General features: G+C 41.0%; 1 protein-coding gene across 2 annotated transcripts in view; it reads right to left on the bottom strand.

The window, feature by feature from the left end:
- Positions 1–14,203, bottom strand: part of SCFD1 (sec1 family domain containing 1) — a 304,030-nt gene that overhangs the window by 24,683 nt on the left and 265,144 nt on the right. For both annotated transcript variants that reach the window (XM_030214680.1, XM_030214681.1), the window contains 3 exons: positions 10,968–11,020; positions 5,560–5,593; positions 2,210–2,275 (listed from right to left, as the gene is read on the bottom strand). In XM_030214680.1, coding sequence (XP_030070540.1) covers positions 2,210–2,275; positions 5,560–5,593; positions 10,968–11,020 — 153 coding nt within the window. The remainder of the gene's footprint in view (positions 1–2,209; positions 2,276–5,559; positions 5,594–10,967; positions 11,021–14,203) is intronic.

Here is a 14,203-nt window from a genome sequence, read left to right as displayed (position 1 = left end):
TGCCAGAAAACCTCATAAGTTGCACTGTTCAGCTCCCTGGGACCATTGGGCCATTAACAAACAGCCCAACACTCCTGGGAAGCATAATTTAAAGGGGCTGACATTGGAACAAAGCAGTTGTTTCCCCCTCTCCCTCATAAATACTCCCTAAGCCTTAAGGCACATACTCAAGTCCCACCACCTGTAGGCACTCTGGGCCTACTGTAACAGATCCCTTGAGGTCTAGGGTAGGGTAAGCAGGAACAATCCACAGTAATTCCTGTCCATGCTAGCTCCAGGTTCAAAATGTCGGCAGCTGAACTCAAAATCTCCTATATGGTAGACTGACGCTTTGCAGTAGTCTCGCATTACTACCACTATTGGTTACAGCCATCATTTTGAACCTGAAGCCAGCATGGGCAGGAATGACTGGGGATCATTCCTGCCACCCTACACTAGGGATCCATTACAACAGGTCCATGGGGCCTCCAGGAGGGGTGGAGGGTCTTTATGCATTGGTGGTATATGGGTCCTTGGCGAAGGCGAGGCTTGAGTAATGTGTCCTTACAGCTTTTGGAGGGGGGAATAATCTCCAGGGAGAGAGAAGGATGAGGTGAGCCACTGCTTTATTCCAGTGCCAGCCCCTTTAAGTTTCTACCTGGAAATATTGGGCTGTATGTAGCAGCCCAATATTTTTCCAGGAATAATGTATAATACTGCAAGCTGTGTTATTTGATTTACATAATAATGAGATGTTTTGCATGCATTTGTATGCTTTGCATCTCATTCTGATGTATCTCTTGCTAACAAATTACATTTTTACTCTATCTTTAGAAATGCTGTAAAGATTCCACCATGGAAGGTGGGGCAAAGTAAGGAGTTGTCATTGGAGAAAGTGTTCAGTGGGTGAAGATTTGAGGTGCATTATCAGACCTGTGTGTATTTCAATATTAGGTGCTGCAAACCATGCAGATTTATTTGAAGCAGGGTCTATAAACTACTAGTTTTTGTGGGGCAGGATAACAATAACACTGGCAATAAAAGGAGATGTCTGGAACAAAGCCGCACTATCAGGAAGAAACTATTATGCATTATAAGTTCATCTACCCCTAAAATAAAACTACTTCAGTACTTAAACAAAGCATGGTATACAGATCTGTAAAATAGCTGCTCATTATCTACTGCATACAACCCCACTCCTCTTCCCTGCACTCCATTTGCTTCACACTCATTCTTCAGCTATCCATTGAGGCTGAGGAGAGGGAATGAACTGATCAGTATCTAACTACATGAATGAAACTTCTCTTGAACCTCTGCCCAAGACATCAAGAAGCCTGGCAAGGAACAGGTTGCTATATCAGCCAACCAGAGACCCATAAAAGACTCCAGTGAAGGAAAGTCTGCCTAATTCTTTTTTTTTTTTTGCCATATTAACTCGCATAAAGTTAGGATTGCTGTTTTGCTGTCCCAACTTTGTTTCAACTTTTTTATTGATGATAATGAGCAATATACAACTTCATCACTGGTAATAACACATACATACAGTTATATGATCTACATTGCTTACTTCTCTGACCCATGTACCTAAACCATCATCAAAATTTTCTGAAATGTCCCTAGCCTCCCCCACCCCTCCCGCCAACGCATTCATGTTTAAACTTAGTCCAGGGGTGGCAAAAAGCTGCTTGATCCAAAGTCTGCCTAATTCGGTGTTCATTTTTTATTTTATTTTTTTAAGTTCTGGGGCTGCAGGTGTTGCTCTGGCACAGATTTGTTAGAAGATGATGCTGTTTTGTTTTCCTCTCCCCCTCCCCCCCATTTACTGGGGTAGGAAGTGTAAGCTCTATATTTTGCAGCTTGCCTCCAGAGACTGACAGTTAATTATCCACCTATGGGCTGATAAACTATACAAAGGCAAAAATCCATGCTGTTAGCCCAGTTTTTACATTAATGTGAATTACAACATGACATTCATTTTTCTGGTCCTGCCATTCAAAAATCTGCACTAATTTTGAATATGGATTTTTATCACGATGTTTTTTTTTTCTTTTTTCTTTTAACTTACGGTCAAGGACACCCTGTGATGCCACAAAGGTGGTTTTTTGAGTTATATATTTTCACATTCCTTATCCAAACACACTAAATGGGCACTTCTCCATTCACCATATAAAGAATCTACAGCATACAATTTCACTATGTACTTTTATGCACTGAAATGGTAGAAATATACCTTTATGTAGTCAACAAGATTCTGATATTCAATATAGTTGCCACCTCCAACCACAAATACAATTGCCTGTGATTCAAGAAACAGAAGTCAATAAAACAAAATGAAAGGAAAATACTTACACAAAATCAAAGCTGTCAATCAAAGCCATAATAAAGGTTTTTAAATGAAATATAGTCCCTAAATTTTAATTGAACAGTTAAAAAGACTGTATGTTCAGTACGAACTCCATTAACATACAAAATTGTTCACTGAGATTCCTATTTACTAAAGTAACATTTTCCAGTTACTGCACGTTAGTTGCTATAATTAATGTGGAGTAATTGGATAACTTCTGAACTGTTGGGTGTTGCTACTTATTGTGCATGAACAGGGCAAGTCTAGAACAAGAAGCCTGGTAACAGCCTGGTCTATAAAGGAGTGTAGGCACCTATGTTGCTTTATAGAATATTATAACTGGGTATATGTGCACCTAAAAGTTAGGCATAAGCACATATGCCAGCCAAATACTTACAGTAAATACTTACACCAAAATGTTGAAACGTGCATAAGTTTGAACCCTGCCCAAGCTCTACCTATGTGTACAGCCCCCTTGCAAATATGCGGGTACTTGCGGAACAGTGCTTAGGTGGACTCTTGGCATTTAAGCATGTATAGGCGCACATGTGCGTAAATATTATTATTCTAAATATTTACGTGTGTAATAGGCATGTAAACACTGGCACCTATATTATAGAATGCCCCCATCTGTGCTGCAGATAACGTGATGCAGTTAACTTGCACCTTTTGAAGTCAAGTCAACTACTCAGCATTAACTGTGAGGCACAGTCCCTGCTTTGTTACGCATTAGGCAGTCAGCATAGGAAATAATGCACGCTGCCAAGCCACCACATTGTTAGCATATGCTAATTCCTACGTTTAAAGGGCAATTCTATAACACAGCGCCTACAGTTTGAGTGCATAAGTATTCAGAATATTGTAACTTTTGTGGGTAAATTTAGACCTATACACGTTCGTGGCAACAAAACACCAAAGCTCTATTTTGTGTAAGTGACATAGCGTGTAATGCAAGGGGGATGTTCACGTGGGTGGAGTATGGGCAGGGCTGCCACTTATGCACACAAGTTAACAGAATACAGTAAGTTGCACGTGCCCTTGCTGCATTTGGGCACCCACAGTTACATCAGGTATATGCCTAGTATTCTACGCTATTGTTTTGTATACCGCTTGCTCTCCAGAAAGATTTGTAGCGGTTAAACAGGCCCTCATAATAAAAAATACACTTGAGAGAATACAATCTCCACAATAAAACTGTGTTAGTTTTCAAACAAAAAAGTTTTCTAATGGATAAATATTATGGCAAACATTTTAGTTCCCAAGGAAGCCAAATTCCTGCTGCCTGAAATGGAAAGAAATATTCAAGAACAGACTTAAAACGTATATTTTTAGAAGAAGTAGGATAGCCTACTTGAAAGGAACGAGAGAAGCAAGAACTAAAGCCAAAGAACGGAATTTCAAGTAATGTCATAAGGTCCTCTGCGTTCTGGCCAGAAGTGCTTTGAAGACTAAACAAACCATTTTGAATTTAATGTGTTACTGGACCGGCAACCAGTGACGTTCACTGTCAAATCACTCTCTACTAAATAATCAATCTTGTAGCTGTATTCTGCAACAGCTGCAATCATTTCTGCAATTTAATTGAAATATTATAAGTACAGTAATCTAATTGTGGTAAGTGTTGCCTGAGCTAGAATCCTATTTAGATGCAGTGAAGTTCCAATTCCTATGCCTTCATCTTACCCTGCCCAGATTCACTAAGATTTACTTTCTTCCTTACTTCAAAAAGTATTCTTCAAATAAAACATTTTTCAGAATATACATTAAGGAAAGATATACTGGTAGCTTGCCTGATGGCCCAGTTGCAGAATTAAAAGCATGATTCTGCTTCAATTTCTTGGCCTGAACTTGGTTCTGGTTTCTGCTCTTTAAGACAAGGGCTGAAATGGGAATGATACAACAACTGTGGCCCTTTGGAGGGAGGGGACACACTTTTTGCACAATGCCTTTACTAGTCAGGCTCGGGTAGAAATGTTTAAGGTTCTGGTGGAGGCTAAGGTCTATGAAAGGAGTTAAAAAGAGAGAACATACACAGCATCATGTCTGACAGTAGCCAGTCCAGGTTTACCTTGCAGATCTCCCCCCAAAAAAGAGGTGGATACACAATAATGTTTTTCCACTGACAAGCAGGATTGAGTCTGGCACACAAGTGGGTGATGCCATCTAACAATCCTGGAATAGAACTGCTCTTCCAGAGCTTAGAACTTAGAACTTAGCATAAAGTATGAACAGAGGTCTCCTCGGCTGCTCAGTTTTGCTTTTTCTGTTCTGCTGAATGGATGTAAAACTAAGTTCTTCCACTTGGTTTTCTGTCATGCTAGTCTTCATTCTTTATTTCAAAAACAAGCCGTTGAGCCCATTAAAACGGGCAAGAAAGTGGTCGGAGCAACGCCGGGTGCAGCCGAGCCCCCGCCCAGGAAAGCTGCCCCGGAGGATGGTGGCAGAGGAAAGCGCCCGGGTCACAGCAGCAGCGGCAGCAGCTCATCGTACCTGTCGGAGACGGAGTGCACCTCGGAGGTGCTGTCGGACGATCCCCGCCTGCCTGGTGCTCGCCGGTCAACGTCGGAATTCGGAAGAGATTTGTGAAGTGACGTTGGTCATTCTTCATTTATATAGTAGGATATGATATGTCACAAAAGTCAGAATTTTTAAAATTTACTCATTTATCACGCCATCCACAATTCTGAGTGGTTAACAGAATTTTGTCTGTGCTTACAATGTGGCAGGAAAATTCAGAACTTTGACATGCACACCAATTTCTCATGATTCGGTGCTGACCATGACCAAAAAGACTGCATGTATTATACTCGAACATCATCAAAAACATAAATAGACCATTTAACCATCTCAGAGATCATTTAGGCTCTAAGAAGAAGCTGTTCCTTGAAGAACCTTGCAAAAGGATTCTATGCAGAAACCATCTACCCCTGAGCAGACTAGTCAAGAATCTTCCATGGATCCTAGAAGTCCAATTGCCCAAAGGGAAAATACTCTGAAGAATTCAGATTCACATCTGTAGCCACTTCTGAAGTGCCTACAAATGCCTGAGCTGAAGCTGTTAGCACTAACTCCAGCTAAGTAAATCTAACTAATTTCCTGATTTGTAACAGACTCACTCATTGTCTGCTACAAATTATATGATTATTATTTCGCTTTTATTCAAATTACATTCAAAAGGTAAATCATAGCATGTTAAAAATGAGCTCTGCTAAATATACATGTTTTATGCAACTTACCTCCTGGAATGGATTCTTGTTTCTTGGTACTGAGCTATAAGAATGAAAGTAAACAGAGTTAATTAAATTTAAATATTTCGTGTGAGCAGGATGCCTATACAATATATGTTGTACTGTACACGCAAACATTTGATTTATATTTATATGTTTTAATTTCATTATTCTGGCAGTGAATTGATGAACAATATTAAAAGTGAGATATAAACTCTCTAATTTAGGGGCCTTTTTACTAAGATGTGCTAAGAAATGTGCTTAGCACATGCTAACACAGGATTTTCCTGTCTGGCAAGTCCATTTCTAGTGCATTCCTAAAACAGGGCTTTTTTCTTTATGCAGGTCCTACACTAATTTTTCTATTATGGCGTGGGACTTGCAAAAAAAAAAAAAAAAAAAAAAATTAACATGAGAGTAATTACTGCTTCCTATTTAGGAGGTGCAGAGTGCTCCTACGTTAATTCAGCGTTAGCCAGTTAGAGCACACTAATGTGAATGCACTAGCTGGTTAACGTTTTATCTGTCACCATATCTATGTGTATATAGTACAACAGTAAAGCAGCAAAATGGATAAAAAGATTTTACTTACATATATATATATATATATATAGATAGATATAATTACGTAAGTACCAGTATAGCAAAGTTACTCTTCTGTAGCATTTGTTCTCTGTGAATGGACAGCAGTACATACATTCTCACATATAGGTGATGTCATCCAGAGCTCCAGTGCAGCTGCTGTCCTATGTTCTATTGATTTTAGAAGCCTTTGGCAGGCCCCCACCGCGCATGCTCAAGTGCCTTCCCACCTGCCCAACTTGCGCAGGACTGACAGATAAAGAAGCACAGAGAATACAACTCCTAGGAAAGGTGGGAGGGTATGTGAAAATGTATGTCCCGCAGTCCTTGCAGAACACCTGCTACAGGTGAGTAACTTTGCTTTCTTTGAAGCCAAGCAGGACAAGTGGGAATCCCTAGCTACCAGGCTCACTGAAAACGACAGTCAATAGGGACTTGCAATGGCAAGTCCAATATGAACCAATAATACTAACAACATAAACATGCCTGTTGTGAAGGTACAGCCTGGAACAGAAAAGAATGGGCCAATATGTTTGTTTTTTGAAAAATGGATATTTATGCTACAGGCACCTAAGCACATTGCTTCAGTATTTTAGAACAGGCTCTAGGTTAGCAGATTCAGTTCTAAAATACTGATTAAACTTGAGATGCACTGACCTGCACGCCTCAATTCCTACTTCTATGACCTGCCTAAAATGGGATTGTAAACCATTAGCTGCTACATCATGGGATCCAATGGAAGTTATCTGCCAACACCACCAAAAAATCTATATTGGAAAAGGATGAGGGACATCTTTTTGCACTGAGAAGTAATACAAAACACACACACACACATATACACACACACAATTGCACTTAGAAGGGAGGTGAACCATGCCTCTTTCACTCCATTTCAGGGCTGCCAAGAGGAGGGGTGGGGGCAAATTTCCCCGGGCCTCCAAGGGGGGGGGCCCAGCGCCAGGGTCTCTCTTTCTCTTGCTCCTGACGGGACCCAGGTGATTGCGTCCCGAAAGGAGCAGGAGAGAAAAAACTCCGGCGCCGGGCCCCCCTTGCATTGCCTGCCAAGCGACTGCTGGGCCCTCAGGCCACTCATGCTCGGTTTTCAAACTGAGCATGTGCGACGTGAGAGAAAAGCAGCCGCAGGGGCAGGCAATGCAGCAAAGAGCGGCGCTGGAGGAAGACCTCTTCTGTTGGTGGGGCCTTGGGATCCACGCCAGCCAAGGTATTTGCGGCAGCGATCCTGACAGGGGCAGCAGCGGCGGTGAACCTAGGGGCAGCGGGTGGCAACCCTGCCCCAGGCCCGGCTCAGTCTCTCGGCAGCCATGCTCCATTTTGATTCTGTTTGTGTTTAAGAAAGAAAAATAGTATAGAAATGAATTTTTTTCTAGGTAACTTAGTAAATGATGGCAGATAAAGACCTGAACGGTCCAGCCAGTCTGCCCAACAAGATAAACTCATTTTACATGGTATGTGATACTTTATATGTTTACCAGAGTTTGATTTGTCCTTGCTATTCTCAGGGCACAGACCATAGAAGTCTGCCCAGCACTGTTCTTGTACTAAAAGTTCTGAAGCTAATGTCGAAGCCCCTTAAAATTTACAATCCAGCCCATGAATATCTATTCAGTTACGATCAAGGCATAGACCGTAGAAGTCTGCCCAGCACTGGTTTAGCTTCTCAATTACTGGCGTTGTTACCCAATCTTCACTAAGATTCCGGAGATCCATTCCTTCTAAACAGGATTCCTTTGTGTTTATCCCATGCATGTTTGAATTCCATTACAGTTTTCATTTCCACCACCTCCCGCGGGAGGACATTCCACGTATCTACCACCCTTTATGTGAAAAAAATACTTCCTGACATTACTCCTGAGTTTGCCCCACTTCAACCTCAATTCATGTCCTCTAGTTCTACCACCTTTCCGTCTCCGGAAAAGGTTTGTTTGCGGATTAATACCTTTCAAATATTTGAACATCTGTATCATGTCAACCCTGTTTCTCATTTCCTCTAAGGTATACATGTTCAGGTCAGCAAGTCTCTCATACGGTTTGCAACGCAAATCCCATACCATTTTTGTACCTTTTCTTTGAACCGCTTCCAGTCTTTTTACATCTTTAGCAAGATACGGCCTCCAAAACTGAACACATTACTCCAAATGGGGCCTCAACAACAACTTGTAGGACAGCAACACCTCCTTTCTTCTGCTGGTTATACCTCTCTATGCAGCCTAGCATCCCTTCTGGCCACTGCCGTCAACTTGTCACATTGTTTCTTCACCTTCATATCCTCTGACACCAACACCCCAAGGTCTCTCTCCTAAGTCGAGCTTACTGATACCTTGAATTTTTTTCCACCAAATTTGTATATGCACAAACAGGGCAAAAGGGCTCACCTCTAAGCTTACAATTCAGCCCAAATATCCTCTACACACAGCTGCTCTGTGCCACCACTGTGATGATGGAGGATACCTCCTCCTGATAGTTGGCACTGCTCTAAGTTATCTCTTTCATTGTTTCTTAATAATTTTAAAAACAATAGATTCCCACTGAAAAGGATCTCTTACAGAAAAGTTAAAGCAAACAAACAAAACAAACAAACAAACAAACAAAAACAACAACCACCACCAAGAAGAAAGTGATAGGAGACAGAAAGAATGTGAAAAATAAGGTGTATGTGTGTGTGTGTGGGGGGGGGGGGGGGGGGGAGGGGGGATGGGAACTGGTGGGAGTAAGTCCTGACCCTCCTGACCCTTCTTACTTACCAGAGGGCTGCCACAGGGAGCTTATTAGTGAGATTCTGCATATAAATGTGGCCTTAATATACAAAATTGTCACCTGGAAGTCCTTGACTATATTTGATCATCTATATATCAGCAGCATTTGATACTAATCTCATGATCAATAGTATCAAATGCTGCTGATATATAGATAAACCGTCTTAGTGTTTGTGGTATACAAGGAACAGTGTTGTTGTGGTTTCAATCATATTTGAAGGGGAAGAAACAGTGTGTGTGGGAGATGAAGTATCTGTATCACATTCTCTCGACATGGGTGTTCCCCAGGGATTAGTGTCATCTGCTATGCTGTTTAATATCTACCTGAGGCCTTTCGGTAATTTGTTGAGATCATTAGGAGTATCCTTCCGCATTTATGCAGATGATATACAGTTTTTTTCCAGTTACTGGGCGTGTGTGTGATGCTGTTTTATGAATGCAAATTGTGTTTGAGAAAGTTCAACTATAGTTGGAAAATAATTGTTCGAGGTTGAATGTCAAAAAAACATAATTATTATTTGTGAAAGCAGATTCTAGTATGGTGTTTCCTGAGTCTGTGCTTTTGTCAGGAGCACTTGTGAAAGCTTCATCTCAGATGCGGACTTTGGGGGTACTAATTGATTCAGTTTTGGCGGCAATTTAACACAACGTACTCCTTGAAGCAGGACTTTAGGATTCTTCATACATAAGAGTGTTTTTCTCTCTTGACCTTTGAGTAGGACTTTCTCAAAGTCACGCTCTATTTATAACTTTGATGACGTTCTTTTATACATCAATATTCAACAGTATTGTGACCCCTGACGCAGGTGCTTGGTCACCGAAACAGACTGTGTCGGGTTCATTCAATAAAGTGTTTCCTTGGTCCTGTTCCTGAAGGTCCACATGTGCTTTCTGTTTTGCTTTGGTCTCTGACTGTACTTGAAACCCTCTCTTTTTGCATTAACTATTGCAATATCATATATCTTGGACTGTCTGCAGCCTGTACCCAATCTTCGCAAACTGTTTTGAATTCTGCAGTACAGTCTATGACTGCTGGAAATTCTAATTGTTCCTGCTATGAATTCATTTCACTTGGTTGTTACAAGGAGAGGATCTTTTTCCATTGCTGGACCCTTTGAATGGGATTGTTTGCCAGATGGACTGAAACATGAAAAACATTTGCTGATATTTAAGCACAAGTTAAAGCATCATTTGATGTGTCTGGCACTTTTTGCTCCTGCTGTGTAAATAGCTTGCTGATATTTTTGGACTTTTTTTTTTTTTTTTTTTTTTTTAACTGTCTGACTATGGATTTAAAAAAAAATTTGTTGTTGGTTTATTATTATTTTTTCTTGTAATTTGTTTTTTTTCTTTTATGTGGGTTTTATTGAGTGTATTTTGTACCTCGCTCTGGATAAGGGTGGGTTATAAATAATAAAATCTAAATCTACCAAGTAGGAATGCTAAATTGCTGGTTAAAGTCATTGATAGTTCATACTTGAACTTTCAAGCCTGGTGGAATCAAATCTGCCTCTTGTGCAAATATGAAGCAGTAACAGTGGAGAAAAGAGACTTTTTATTTAAGCTTAATAAGTTTGGGGCCTCAGTATGCACAACATGCTTGGTTGCCTTCAAACTTGGAATCTATACAGACTGTTAATTCAGTAATGGAAATGTGTCTTTATCTGAGATAAGTATGTTATCTCCCTCACCCTTTACTATGATCTCTCTATTGGAAGTTTCTAACTTCAGTGTTTTGTCAGTTTCTTTTGAAGATCTTACACTCAACCACATGGCCATCAGCTTTACCCTAAGGTCTCATTTAAAAGCTGTTTTAAAGGACACAATACGATTTTGAAAATTAATCCTTTTGTTCTTAATTTTCAACACCCAGGTCTGACCAGCCCCAGAGGAGATATCTGAACCCTTACATTTTGTGCTTCTCTGCTACAGCCTAAGCTACAAATCGCCCCAAGTTCTTATGCTGGACAAAAGTAAGAGGCTTGATAAATTCTGGAATACTTACATTTCTGTAGAATACTCAGGAATGGGCAGAAAACAGGTAACATATTATCAACTTACCTGTCATTGCCACGCAACATCTTTGGGTCAAAATATCGATAATCATCTGTCTCCTATTTTAAAAAAAGAACAGAAAGTAAATACCAAGAGTTAAAGCAAAGGTCATAAATTGGAGATGACTTTATAGGCAACATATTATAGTAGGAATACCATAATGAATTTGATTCATCCAAATTTGTGACAAAAAAAATTTCTCTTTCAAATACTTTTAACCATTTGGGCAAATAAAAAGAAAAAAATTGAATCCTATGTTGCAAAAGAATTGCTTACTAGATATGCCATGCACCTAGCAAGTGTACCAAAATGGGGTAAACATATACTTCTATGATCATTTACACTGGTCCGATTACCTATTGTTACCCCTTAAATCTATGACTGCCATACATGACATCATCTTCATCTGGAACAAGCAAGGCAGAATCATGTTAATGGCTATAAGGCCCTTTTACGAAGTGGCAGTAAGCCCAACGCGGGCTTCCTGCTTGCTAAAAGGGAAGTACCGCCACGCTACCGCAGCAGCCCGATGGTAGTTCCCTCCCCCAGCGTGTGCCATTTCCGGCGCTGCAAAAATATTTCAATATTTGTAGCACTGGTGTGTACTCGGATGTAATCAGGTTACTGCTGGGTTAGCGCAGGAGCCCTTACTGCCACCTCAATAGGTGGCGGTAAGTGATCCTCCCCCCCGAAATGGCTATGCAGCAAGTGGTTCACTTGCCGTAAGGCCATTTCTTTAAGAAAAGGAAAACCTGCCTTTTACCTGCTGTGGTAAAAGGGGGTCTTGGAGTGAATCAAAAACACACTCCAGTGCCAACGCCAGCCCCCTTTTGCCGCAGCTTCGTAAAAGGACCCCTATGGTTACTAACACATGCTAAAGGTGGTGAAATCAGTTGTTAGGTTTAGGGGTCAGTTACTTTTACACACAGGTGATATGAGTGCTGGATAACTTTGGGGCCCTTTTTACTAATGCTTAGTGCTTGCTAATGGACATTATTAGCATGCATTGAGGCTCATTTTCAAAGCACTTAGCCTCCCAAAGTTCCATAGAAACCTATGGAACTTAGCCTCCCAAAGTGCTTTGAAAATATGCCTCATTGTCATGTAACCCATAGGTATAAAATAGGATGAGCATTTAGTACACGCTGTTAGAATGTGCTATGTTTAGTAAAAGGGCCTCTTTGCTCCTGAAATAAATGACATAATAATTTAAAGACTGTGCTATGTGTTTACTCAGGTTCCCATTGTCTAATATTACATTTTGTTTACAGATCAGAACCCATTCAGTATAACATATATTGCAATAATAGAGGAAATCAGGAGGGGGGTGAAAACCTTTTCATATCATTGTATATGAGACTGGCAATTTCACAAAAGCCCATTTATATTGGTACAGCATTGAAAATTAACCTCCCTTGTGTTCTGAATTTTTATGTATTTTTTTTTTATAATTACCATCTGTTTTTTGTTTTTAAGATTGTACTTTATGATATTAGTTTTGTTTATAGAATTTATATTGTCTCATAATTGCTGGCCTCTTATTTTTATGCTCATGTTTTATCTTTATTATGTTTGCTTTATACTGTAAATTGCCTTCAAGAAAAAAAAAGGAAAGTTGTGAGCTACATATGAATACATACAGTGGGGGAAATAAGTATTTGATCCCTTGCTGATTTTGTAAGTTTGCCCACTGACAAAGACATGAGCAGCCCATAATTGAAGGGTAGGTTATTGGTAACAGTGAGAGATAGCACATCACAAATTAAATCCGGAAAATCACATTGTGGAAAGTATATGAATTTATTTGCATTCTGCAGAGGGAAATAAGTATTTAATCCCTCTGGCAAACAAGACCTAATACTTGGTGGCAAAACCCTTGTTGGCAAGCACAGCGGTCAGACGTCTTCTGTAGTTGATGATGAGGTTTGCACACATGTCAGGAGGAATTTTGGTCCACTCCTCTTTGCAGATCATCTCTAAATCATTAAGAGTTCTGGGCTGTCGCTTGGCAACTCGCAGCTTCAGCTCCCTCCATAAGTTTTCAATGGGATTAAGGTCTGGTGACTGGCTAGGCCACTCCATGACCCTAATGTGCTTCTTCCTGAGCCACTCCTTTGTTGCCTTGGCTGTATGTTTTGGGTCATTGTCGTGCTGGAAGACCCAGCCACGACCCATTTTTAAGGCCCTGGCGGAGGGAAGGAGGTTGTCACTCAGAATTGTACGGTACATGGCCCCATCCATTCTCCCATTGATGCGGTGAAGTAGTCCTGTGCCCTTAGCAGAGAAACACCCCCAAAACATAACATTTCCACCTCCATGCTTGACAGTGGGGACGGTGTTCTTTGGGTCATAGGCAGCATTTCTCTTCCTCCAAACACGGCGAGTTGAGTTCATGCCAAAGAGCTCAATTTTTGTCTCATCTGACCACAGCACCTTCTCCCAATCACTCTCGGCATCATCCAGGTGTTCACTGGCAAACTTCAGACGGGCCGTCACATGTGCCTTCCGGAGCAGGGGGACCTTGCGGGCACTGCAGGATTGCAATCCGTTATGTCGTAATGTGTTACCAATGGTTTTCGTGGTGACAGTGGTCCCAGCTGCCTTGAGATCATTGACAAGTTCCCCCCTTGTAGTTGTAGGCTGATTTCTAACCTTCCTCATGATCAAGGATACCCCACGAGGTGAGATTTTGCGTGGAGCCCCAGATCTTTGTCGATTGACAGTCATTTTGTACTTCTTCCATTTTCTTACTATGGCACCAACAGTTGTCTCCTTCTCGCCCAGCGTCTTACTGATGGTTTTGTAGCCCATTCCAGCCTTGTGCAGGTGTATGATCTTGTCCCTGACATCCTTAGACAGCTCCTTGCTCTTGGCCATTTTGTAGAGGTTAGAGTCTGACTGATTCACTGAGTCTGTGGACAGGTGTCTTTCATACAGGTGACCATTGCCGACAGCTGTCTGTCATGCAGGTAACGAGTTGATTTGGAGCATCTACCTGGTCTGTAGGGGCCAGATCTCTTACTGGTTGGTGGGGGATCAAATACTTATTTCCCTCTGCAGAATGCAAATAAATTCATATACTTTCCACAATGTGATTTTCCGGATTTAATTTGTGATGTGCTATCTCTCACTGTTACCAATAACCTACCCTTCAATTATGGGCTGCTCATGTCTTTGTCAGTGGGCAAACTTACAAAATCAGCAAGGGATCAAATACTTATTTCCCCCACTGTACGTAGCCC

This window comes from Microcaecilia unicolor, chromosome 9 (assembly GCF_901765095.1).
Source record: "Microcaecilia unicolor chromosome 9, aMicUni1.1, whole genome shotgun sequence".
NCBI classification, from domain to species: Eukaryota; Metazoa; Chordata; class Amphibia; order Gymnophiona; family Siphonopidae; genus Microcaecilia; species Microcaecilia unicolor.
This window is presented reverse-complemented; position numbering and strand designations above follow the sequence as displayed.